This window comes from Micromys minutus, assembly GCF_963924665.1.
Source record: "Micromys minutus genome assembly, chromosome: 9".
In the NCBI taxonomy this organism is placed as follows: Eukaryota; Metazoa; Chordata; class Mammalia; order Rodentia; family Muridae; genus Micromys; species Micromys minutus.
In genome coordinates, this window is record NC_137978.1 from 7,384,895 (window position 1) to 7,397,347 (window position 12,453).

General features: G+C 40.8%; 1 protein-coding gene across 2 annotated transcripts in view; it reads right to left on the reverse strand.

Annotated features, from left to right (window-relative positions):
• The window catches only part of PATJ (PATJ crumbs cell polarity complex component), a 290,169-nt gene that overhangs the window by 106,498 nt on the left and 171,218 nt on the right, over nucleotides 1-12,453 (reverse strand). For both annotated transcript variants that reach the window (XM_080921989.1, XM_080921990.1), the window contains one exon: nucleotides 1,957-2,048. In XM_080921989.1, the coding sequence (XP_080778115.1) occupies nucleotides 1,957-2,048 (92 nt within the window). The remainder of the gene's footprint in view (nucleotides 1-1,956; nucleotides 2,049-12,453) is intronic.

Consider the following 12,453-nt stretch of genomic DNA (forward strand, 5'->3'; position numbering starts at 1 on the left):
GAGCCCTCACGTATATGGTCACCTGATTTTTGACAAAGGAGCTATAAACATTCAATGGAAAAAGGACAGCCTATTCAACAAATGGTGTTGGTCCAACTGGCACTCAGCATGCAGAAGAATGAAAATAGACCCTTTCTTATCTCCTTGTACACAGCTCAAGTGTAAGTGGATCAAAGATCTCCACATTAAACCAGGTACACTGAAACTATTAGATAAGAAAGTAGGGAAAACCTTAGAACACATAGGCACAGGAGAAAATTTCCTGAACAGAACACCCATGGCTCGAGCTCTAAGGTCAAAGATTGACAAATGGGACTTAATGAGATTGCAAAGTTTCTGTAAGACTAAGGACATTGTCAAGAAAACAAAACGGCAGCCAACAGAGTGGGAAAAGATCTTTACCAACACCACATCAGATAGAGGCCTAATATCCAAGGTATACAAAAAACTCAAAAAGCTAGACACCAGAGAATTAAACAACCCTGTTAAAAAATGGGGTACAGACTTAAACAAAAAATTCTCAATTGAGGAACATCGAATGGCTGAGAAACATCTAAGGAAGTGCTCAACATCCTTAGCCATCAGGGAAATGCAAATCAAAACAACCCTGAGATTCCACCTCACACCAGTCAGATTGGCCAAGATCCAAAACTCAGATGACAACATATGCTGGCGAGGATGTGGAGAAAAAGGAATACTTCTCCACTGCTGGTGGGGTTGCAAACTGATACAACCACTCTGGAAATCAGTCTGGCGGTTCCTCAGAAAATTGGACATAGTACTACCTGAAGACCCAGTTATTCCACTTCTGGGCATTTACCCCAGAGACGCTCCAATATACAACAAAGATACATGCACCACAATGTTTATAGCAGCTCTATTTATAATAGCCAGAAGCTGGAAAGAACACAGATGTCCTTCAGTAGATGAATGGATACAAAAATTGTGGTACGTTTACACAATGGAGTACTACTCAGCCATCAGAAACAATGACTTAACGAAATTCTTAAGAAAATGGATGCATCTAGAGAATATCATCCTGAGTGAGGTAACCCAGTTACAAAAGAACAGACATAATATGCAGTCACTGATCATGGAATACTAACCCCAGAAAGCCCTGAACACCCCAGAAACAACTCACAGACTGTGTGAAGTTCAACAACAACAACAACAAAAAGAATATTTTAATTAAAATAGAACTGTATCACATCCCCCTTTCCTCCCTACAGCCCCTCCTAGTTTCTCTCCTATCCCCTCAAATTAATAGCCTCTTTTCCTATATTATTATTACATATGTGTATGTATATGTACCCACAAATACTTAATTGCAACCTTAAAAAATGTATTTATATACCTTATGCAAAAAATGCTGAAAATTTGTACATTTATCTTTGTTTTTTAAAATAAAGTAAAAAAAAAAAAATCTCATGCATCTCAGTGGGCCTTCAGCTCTCTACGTACACAAGAATGACCTTGAACCTGAACTTCTGACCCCCAACCCCTGACAACTGCTTGGATTATAGGCACGCTGGTGTTGGGGATGAAGCCAGGATCTAGCATGTCCTGGCAAGAGCCCTACCAGTTCGATGCACACACAGCTCTCACCAGCACCCCTACATTTTTCTGGGTTCTCTAACTCTTGGTTCTTTCATGAAGACAGTAATTGATTATTAAATATCAACCTATGATGACCATAGTTAGCCACCTCCAGTACATCTCTACAGATGTAAGCACACAGATACTTTAAAAGTTAAAATACAGAAAATAGTAAACTCAAATACCAATTCCACCTTGAGAAACATGAAAACAAGAAAAATTCTAGAGTCAAAACAGTTCACAGTTTCCTTAGAGTGACAGAAAGGAAAATGTAATTAATCAAAGCAAAAATAAAATACCAATACAATAATGGTTCCTGAAGAGGCGACTACATATAGAAAACCAGCTTGTTTCCCTTACCTAATGAAAACCAGTTTGACCCTGGTCGGGGCAGTCTTAATAATGGCAGACGCATTTTGATGACTTCTCCCATAAAGGATCTGATTATTTATCTGTTTGGGGGAAAAAAAGAAATACTTGTAAAAATACAGCCTGTATATTCATGAGTAAATATATACATAAAGGTGTCTATGTATACACTTCAAATTAAACAATGTCTTTACTTTTATTCATGTACACACTCATTAACGGTAAAAGTCTTAATACTCTTTGTACTACAGATTCACAAGGTAATTCTAAGCAACTATAGAAAGTCTCCGAAATTTAGCTATAGCTATAGCTAACCAAGGACTAAATCCCTTAGCCCCATTGCTAAACTTTACAAGAACAGTAGCTGACCTTAATGCAAAGTTTTATAACAGACATTTCCTTTTCTATGGCTTTTCCAGACTCCGACAGAATGTAGCAAACAGACTAGACTATAGTGTATAGAGCTCTGGAGGGCCTATTAAACATGGTACTGCAAGTGTGTCATGCTTGTTACACAGAATAAATTTTGTTACCATAGGAGATAAACATCATATAACTGTTTTAGTTGAATTTTAGACCAAGTAACTTCAAAGGACATCTTACTGTAGACAACTGTTCATGTCCAAGATGTACTAAAATTATAATTTGACTGGTGTTGGGAATTGGTTCTAATGTTTTGAATGAATCCAGCCCCCCAAATCGGGAATCTGCATGTCCAAATGCTGAAGATCCTTGTCCCCAGTTGGGTTTTGATTGATCAATGAAGAGCCAACGGCCAATGGCTGGGCAGGTAGGCTGAGGCGGGACCCTTAAATTTTGCAGGATAAAAACTGAAAGGAAGGGAGGAGAAACTGCCATGTCTCAGAGGGAGAGGGATCAGATTTAGAGCTGCAGAAAGAAAACCATCTGAAATGTGCATGAGAAGGAATGTGGGCCCTGGAAGAGCTGCCGAGAAGCATCTTGGGCAGCAGAGACAAGGGGTCTGTTCAGAAGGAGCCAGGGCAGCAAAGATAAAATATAAAAATAGAGGGTGTTAAACTAGGAGAACCAGAGAAAAGTGTGCTATCCGAGGGGAGGATTAGACCAGCCCAGCCTCCAAGGTAGTCAAGGCAGTGTGCGTGTGCGTAGCTCTTAGATGGGTGCGTGCATGTGATCTGTCTAGCTGCTACAGACTGGAGTCACCTAAATATGATAGAACAGTAGATCTAAAACTATTTTCCTTGCAGATCTTCCCACTGATACATTATGATAATAACTATAATGATTCTCTAACACCTTCCATATAATTCCGGTCTCTCCATCTGTTTGATAAGTAACTAATGACCTGTATTGTTATGTTATCCCTACATAACTGAGGCTCTGCTAACTTCTAGCATCTTATGGCTGATACAGTACACTCAACGTTAGATACTCAAGCGGATGAGTCTTTTAGAACTTGGTGCTTAATCCATTTGCCCTTGATGTCTCTGTAATGATGAATCTGTCAACACAACTGACATATCTTTGAAAACATTGTTTCATTGCAGTGGTTATGGTGAAAAAGAAGGAAACAAATACTTCAAATGATGGGATGAAAGTGGAATACTTTTTTAACTGTCTTGAAGGAAGCCAGTTCACTCCATCTCCGGCCGCAGCTCTCTGGATACCACTTTGCTGTCTTATTCCGTCTGTTTTTGTATTTTGTTCTCCAGCAAGGTCATTAGTCTTAGGCAAATGCGTGGATCCCCACATTCCCAGTTCTCTGTGGCTTGCTTTCCTAACGTGTACAGGAATTTAAGCAGCTGTACCAAAGATGACCCATAAGAAAGAAAGCTGTCACAGCTTTCGGATGGTCCTCTTGGGTCTGAACCAATTCTCCCTTATCTTTTCCAATGTTAAACTTCAATGTTCACGCATTTAATACTGTGCTTGTGCCTCAGATTTCCAATACTATCACACAATACAATTGTACAAATACTTTCATGATTTTTATTTTTTATATACACACAGACAGGCAGACAGACACAGACAGACAAACTGTTTTCTTTTGTTCCCCTTTCACTTTTCCATTTTTCATTCTTGGTGCTGTAGATTAAAGTCAGGTCTGTCCACGCACTATGTACTGCTTGGCACACAGTGAGACACCAACCTAAATACCTCCTCTAATTGAGTCACCAGGCCAAGGTTCTAGGAGCAGTGTGAAAAGCGCTGACTTTTCTGTGGTGGCAGCTGCTCACTGACAAGGTTTAGGAAGTGCTGAACACTTCCTTGACACACAGAGCAAGTCAGTCAAGACACAGCAGAATGCAACTTTACTAGATTAAAACTGGAAGGAAGACTGAGACTTCTAGACAAAAAACAAACAAACAAAAACCAAACCAAACCAAACCAAAACACAACCAAGAAGGCTACAACAAAGCCTTCTTTCTGGCTTTAAAAATGATGTACCCAGGGACTAGTAAGATGGCTCAGTAAGTACTTGCAGCCAAACCTGAAGATATGAGTTTGATACCTAGTACCTTCCTGGTGGAAAGTGGGAACAGACTCCCACAAGCTGTTCTTTAACCTCCACACACATGTGTATACACACACACACACACACACACACACACACACACACATTCACACACACACACTCACACACACACACACACACTCACACACACACACACACACACACACACACACACACTCACACACACACACACACACACACACACACACACACACCTGCAAACAATCTATGTAGAAATGAGTACTCATCAGCGGATTGGTATCATTACAAGGCACGACTGTATGCCTATAACCCCAACAGTAGCAAGAGGCAGTGGCCAGAGGATTGAGTTTGAGGGGGAGGGGCTCTACTGAAGGCTTCTCAGGTTTCCCAGCCCATTGTACTGTGAGAAATCTATCTGTGTCACCTCAGCCACCCTGGCATTTGTTATAGCCACCCTAAGTGACAAAAGCAATTGCTTGAACTAATTTCCGTTCTTTTAAATTAACTATTTCTACTGATGCAGTTTCTTGTCATTCTAAATAGACAGCAACCCAGATTCTCTACATCTCAATAGTCTGAGGCGCTTAGATTTTACCTTGGCACATACAAAGAAGAAAAAGGAAGCAGACTTTCTGTACACAGGAGATTTCTATTATATATCATCATCATCATCACCATCACCATCATCATCACCATCACCATCATCATCACCATCATCATTACCACCACCACCATCACCACCACCATCATCGTGCTGGGGTTTGAACCTAGGACTTCATACATGCCAAACAGGTACTCTACTATTCAGTCATATCCTCGGCCAGATCTTTCTCTATGTCTCCCTCCTTGCCTGCCTGCCTGCCTGCCTGTCTACCTCCCTGTCATCCAGCCATTTATCTAGGAACAAGGCCTTACTATGTAGCTGAGTCTGGCATTGACAGTGTGATGCTCCTGCCTCATCCCCATGAGCACTGAGGTGTTCATCACGACCCGCCTACTGCCATCTATGTGCCTGTCCAGCCATTACTGTTTTCTGAGTTGCTTTTGGGTTCCTCTTCTCATCAACTAACAACTGGGGACTTCTGTGTCTCTCCAGATATTAATTATGTTTCATCTCTTGACCCCTGGTTCCAGAATATGCAGCAATAGGCATATCTGTGTGAGTTAATATTCTCCCAGGCTCTGAAACTCAAAGCCCATTTAGGAACAAAATAGAGCAACTCTGGATTCCAGGGCCCCATACAAGGGCCACGTCTCCATTTTCTTAGCTGGAGGGTCATCCTGCAGTTCACCTGACTCCCCTCCAGGGCCTGCCTCCTACCTCTGCAGTGAGAAAGAACAAACCCTCAGGACGAGGGCAATCCCGACCAAGGTGAAATAATTGGCTACAGTATTTGTAGTTTGCAGCCAAAGTAGAACTGGGGTCAATGCAGCGCAGATTCAGCAAAAGTAACTGATAAAAGTCCTTTCCTACTTCTGCATAAACTTTCACTTTAAAGATCTTCAATCAGATTTGTTTCAATCAAATTAATTATGCAAAACTATTAAAGAGATAAGCTTTTAACTACTCCTAATTTTCCACAGTTCATCTGAACAGTAATATAAATTCATGCTGAAAAGCAGCTCAATTAAGTCTACTCAAACAACATATCAAATTGAAAGTAAAAGTTAATTAACTTAAGCTAGGGTTGAAAATATTAATTATACAAAATTAAAATTTAGTTTAAGTAACAGATTTGCCCAAGGTTCGAACATCACCATAATTTATTACACCCAACAATTTCCCACGAATGCTTTCTTTTTAAAAGCAAAATGGCGCATTATGTAAACTGTAAACTATTATTAGAGGGCTGAACTGAACTCACATGACACGGGTGCTGATAATAAAGTCAGAGCCTTCCCCCATCTGTACTTGGAAGCACTTCTGACTGTCATATTTTAAGGCATTAGGATCAAAACTTTTACTTTTTTCTGTTTTTTTCTTACCACTTTATTTTTAAAAAAGAGGGATACATATACAGATTTCTAAAGGCATTTTGGCATAATATTATATGAATATTTTTGTCAGTACTTAATTCTTTTAGAGGTTTGACAGCATGCATTGAAATCCCACTAGTTACCATAAGCATGAAGTACATGTAGGACAGAACATAACATGGAAACAGATTTCTTGTTGAGTATATATAGATTAAGCATAATGATCTGTGAATACCAAAAATTGCCACAAGGCTATTATCTTAGCTCTTGGATTATTAATTATTTAAGTTCCAGGTGTACCACACTCTGAGAGGGTGCTATACATTTATTTTTTCCTAAAAAGCACTGAGGCATTTATTTATTTATTTATTTATTTATTCATTTATTCATTCATTCATTCATTCATTCATTCATTCATTCATTTTGGCCTTTGTTTTTCTTGAGCTTCATATAGCCTGTGAGTTGTTTCTGGGGTGTTCAGAACTTTCTGGGGTTAGTATCCAATTATCAGTGACTGCATATTATGTCTGTTCTTTTGTGATTGGGTTACCTCACTCAGGATAAAACGTTCACTTTTAAAATAACCTTTACTGAACATAAGCCACATGGAAAAATATCAACACATTGTATTTATAACCATCAAGTCTTTTATATTTTTTTGGTATTGAAGATCAAACCCAGGACTTGGAATATGCTAGGTAAGCACTCAACCACTAAAGAACATTCCAGAGCTTTTCAACTATATTTTGAGATAGGGTCTCAATAAACTGCCCAGATTACAGGTACGTACTGCCACACCCAGCTGCCAGAGAACACTTGGCTGTAGCTGTCAGCACAGCTGTCCTCTTAATCAAGAAGAAGTAGGAAGACTGCAGGTTTACTCGTCTGTCCTGGCAATAGTGGAAAATGACCTCTTCGAGGAGAACCAAGGAAGGTGACGTATGTAGGTGTGTGCCACAAAGTGGGGACGCAGCAGCCATCACGGAGCCTCTTTTATGATACAAGTGTCTGTGTGAGTTTAAAGAACTAACTCTAACAGTTGGGCCCTGTGGTGACAGTTTTCTGTATCAGTATTTAAAAACATTCTTTATCATATTTTATTTAGTGTGTACATACACACATATGTGCATGTCTGTCATGACATGAGTATGAAGGTTTAATGTAGTCCTCTCCCTCCACCATGGGTTCTGGGGATCAATTCAAGTTGTCAAGTTTGTGTGGCAAGTGCTTTCCACTGACCATCTGTGTGATGTGTGTGCTTGTGTGGTGGGGTGCAGGGGAGGTTTGTGAACATGGTTTGCATGCTGGAAGTTAGTCTACCTCTTAACAAGACTGCTATCAATTCTAAAGAAAAACTGTTTTCCCATTTAAGATATGTCAACAGAACATTTGAAGGTATGTGTCTTTTTGTGTTTGTATATGTTCATGTGCACTTGCGTAGGTCCATACATCATGTAGCCAGAGGTCATGAATTGTCTTCTCCTGAAGGAGTGTCTTCCTTGTGTTTAATGATTTTGTTATTATATTTGTATGTGTGTGTGCCTGTGTGTATGTGAGTGTGTTGCATGTGTGTGTATGTGTGTATGCACCACAGGTGCCAGAAATATTAAGCCCATTGGAGCTTGAGTTATTGGTAGTTGTGACCTGTGTGATGTGCTTGTTGGGAGCCCAACTCTTGTTTCCCCAGAAGAGCAAGCACTCATTCTTGATCTGTCTCTCCAACTCCACACCTTGTTTTTAGAGAAAGGTCTTTCACTAGGACCTGGGGACTCGAAGTAAGCTAGGCTGCCTGGCCCATGAGCCCAGGGACCCATCCTCTGTCTTCATTTCTCTGTATGGAACTACAAGAGCTTAACATCCCACCTGACATTTTACATGGTATCAAGGACCAAACTTAGGTCCTCACACTTGTGTAGTAAGCATCCTACCAACTAGTTCAGCCATGACTCTGTCCAGCCATGACTCTGTCCAGCCATGACTCTGTCCAGCCATGACTCTGAATGGTATTCTAGCCAGATAAGCAAATAGAACTTAGGTGCTTAGTGACCTGGAATTCCTTTGCTGAGAATATCAAGCCTGGTGTGGTAGCAGAAGCAAGTGATCTCTGTGAGTTCAAGGCCCAGCTTAGTATATAGAACAAGCTACAGGCCTGTCAGAGGTGCACAGTTGACACCTGACTCAAAACAACCAAAAGCCATGAGGCAAACATAGAGAGTATCGGGATGTTACAGTAGTAATGCTTCTCCTGGGGTAAATTTCCTTCTTTCTCCCAATAGTTGACCTGATTAGAAAGCTACCCCGATTCTCAGTTACTATATTCTCCTCTTGTATTAAAAAGATTTAGTACACAGTCAATGCATTAAAGACATAGTCAAAAACTCAATTAGCAAGGCTCTCCTAACTCACCTCCTTAGAGTTCCAATCTCTCTGTTTTACAAGTGTTTCATCTTATCACTATTGTGTGCATGGTGTGTGTCTCAGTCAGGGTTTCTATTCCTGCACAAAGCATCAAGACCAAAAAGCAACTTGGGGAGGAAAGCGTTTATTCAGCTCACGCTCCCATATCCTTGAGTAGTTCCGGAGCCAAGGGAGCTCCCTAAGCTGCTCTTCATCTGTAATGTAATCAATCGCCCATATCCTATCCTCAACCAACTCCCAACCTCGGGAATAGAAAGGAGATCAGCAGGAGGGGGAGAGAGAATAATGGGGATGGAAGGGGGTGTAATTATCAAAGTGTTACATATATATATATATATTCATGAAAATGTCCTAGTGAAGTGCATTACTATATCATTTAGGATATGAAATAAACGCTTAAGAAATAATCCACTCATCAGAGAATAGCACTATTTTCAAACTTCCTTAAGTGAATGTGTACACTACATATACTCAATTTATTAGGTTGGTTAAAGTCTGGTAGTATACACATTTGCTAGTATAAAAGGTAGGGATGGTATCCCTTACTCACAGTGGACACCTAAAACCCCAGATGTTGTTTTGCTTTCTAAGGTTTCAGATTAAACATGATCTGAAGATACTTAAAGAAAAACTCCAGAAATAATTCCCACTTTACAAAAATAGGCGTTTTGAGAGTTGTTGGTGGTGCAACCCTTCCATTCCACCACTTGGGAGGCAGAGGCAAGGAGATCTCTGAGTCTGAGGCCAGCCTGGTCTATAGACCAAGTTCTAGGACAGCCAGGGCTACACAGAGAAACATATCTTCAAAAACAAAACAAAATGAAAAGATGTTGAAATTTGCATACAAAGTCTGTCATCTTCACACTGACCATGTCTTTGTCGAGCCCTCCATCCCCACAGGCTGGTACCACCTTCCAAGCTGTCCCCTCTCCCCTTTCTGTCTCACAGTTCACTGTCTTGGCTCTGTCCTGCCAACCCATGCTGGGAACCAGACTTTTGCACACTGCGCATGCCGGCTGCGGGCTACTCTGCTATCAGGTCACATACTCGCAGGCAGATCCCCTTCACTTAATAACTGCTGCAAGCCATAAAACACTATGCTGGTGACTCAGATATCCAAAGAGAGTCATAAAATGTCCCCTTTAGGAAAAAACAAATAATGCATTTGCATAGAAAACTCATTTGTGAAACTTTTACTAGAGTACTTTAGTCTGATTGTTATACTTCCTGAGTTACTGTTAATATTGTATTCTGCTTAGTTTATAAAACAGCCACATCATGGGTATATGTATAGACAGCAGGTGCAGTATGATCTGCTATTGTGGTCTATGCCTGTAATCTCAGGTCAGGTGGTCTATGCCTGTAATCTCAGGTCAGGTGGTCTATGCCTGTAATCTCAGGTCAGGTGGTCTATGCCTGTAATCTCAGGTCAGGTGGTCTATGTCTATAATCTCAGGTCAGGAGGGCAACAGAGCAACTGATCTAAACTTGAAACCACCCCAATCAAGAGTGAGAACTTGTCTAAAAGCAAAACAAAACCACATAAAAATAAAACAAACTAACAATAAAGATGGAATAAAAGGCCTGTTCTGTACACGGTCTCAAGCATCTTTGAGGAGTCTTGCAATGGTCCACTTGAGGTGTGAGCACAATGCATGACTAGGAAAGTATTAGCCCATTATGTAAATGAGGCAAAGAACACAAATGGACTGTGTGTGTCCAACCGAACGCCTTTCAGAATAACCTCAGTGAGTATCTTCCCAGGCTGCACCTCAGTAAGATAGCCGAGGAGGGACAGGCTGAACAAAGGAGAAATGGAAGGGCAGAACACAATCACCCCCAATCATGTGGTGAGACACTGAAAGGAACAGCGGAAGCTGGAGGCAAAGGAGCACAGCTTCCACATGGCACCAGATCCCTGTTTTCCTTCCTGGTCTCCATCTCCTCCACTCTTGATACTGAATTTTACTTGGCTGGATTTAGAATCACCTAGGAGACACATCTGAGTGGTTATTTCCAGATAGCTGTAATTGGGGAGGAAAGATCAATTCTGCATGTGTCTGGAACCATCCCATAGGTAGGGTCCTGGACTGGAATAAAAGGGGGGAAGGGACTTGAAAAGATAATCTGAGCACTAGCAGCCATCAGCCATCTCTCTGCTTCCCGTTTGTGGGAACACGTGACCAGCCACCTCACAATCCCTAGTGGCCCAGCCATGAAGGGCTATTTCCATTTAAAGCACAAAACAAAATTATATTTTCTCAGGTTGCTTTTATTAGGTATTTTGTCCTAGCACTGAGAAAAGTAACTAATGCACCTTCATTTTTACTTTGTTTCGTTTCTAAGGTCCTAGGATAATTGGCTCACTGCAGAGAGCTGGGAGCTTTGTCACAGCAATAATGAGGAACCGAGTAATAAGACATAGATGACTGTCATTGCTCCCAGAGAGTGGAAAGAGCAGAGACTTGAGCCAGGATATTTCCGTGACATAAAGACAATGAGGTGCAAGTAAATCATTCAAAATCCCTCCATAACAGGCTGTGCTCAGAAACTGAAATGGTAAAAACAGACCAGAGACTTCACAGCTGGAAGCACAGAGTCAGGACTCAGCCCAAGCTTTACACAACAGCGCTTACACCTGAAAATAACCCCATTCTATAGGCTTTACACAACAGCACTTATGCCTGAAAATAACCCCATTCTATAGCCTAAATGAGGGCAAGTTTTTCAGTTATGAGGTCCAGAGGCACACATGCTATGCACAGACAAGACTGCCTACCTTCTATGCTTCTTAGTAGGTGAGCACAATTTTAACAATAACATTATTATTTAATGTTATTTAATAAATAACATTATTCTCTTAATGAGTCTAGAATGGTGTTACATTTTAAGAAGATGGGTGGTATGTAATAGCAATGTGAGAAACTGAGGCAGGATAGAAAAGCAGAAAGGTTCAGGGAGCACAGGAAGGAAGAGGAGTCTTTCACTTGAGATTGGTTGAATCTTTTTCTAGCTGAGAGTCCAGAGCTCTGATACAGCTAACTAAACTGGTGTAAAGAGCTCTTACACGGGCCAGGTGTGATGGTGCACGCCTTCAATCTCAGCGCTAGGGAGGCAGAGGCAGGTAGATCTCTGAGTTTGAAGATAGCCTGGTCTACATAGAGAAGTCCAGGACAGTCAAGGCTACACATCCAGTCTCAAGAAAAAAAGATTACATATGTAGAGACAACAGTCCCATTTTACAGAGGTATTTAAAGTAACACCGTTCCAATAACAACTGAGCATGCTTAAGGTCTGACTGCTTGGGACCTCTGAATTTAACCCTTTCTCCCCTCAGCTATGTTTCTAAAAATCATACAAACAAGATTATAAACTTTGTTTATAGTCAAAACTTGCCTTAAGTTTTTTGTCACCTATTAAGTATTCTTTTGACTTGTCAAAAAAGGAAAAGGAAAAAGAAATAGAAAAAGAAAAAAAAGGGGGGGGGTGGTATTTCTTAGAAACCCTTTAAACAAAGTAGCTTCAGAAACCACTAAAATAGTATGTATGGCTAATGCTAAGCTAAGCAGGACATGAAGTTCAAACCATGCCCTTTGGCCAGAGGTTTCTAAGGGGCA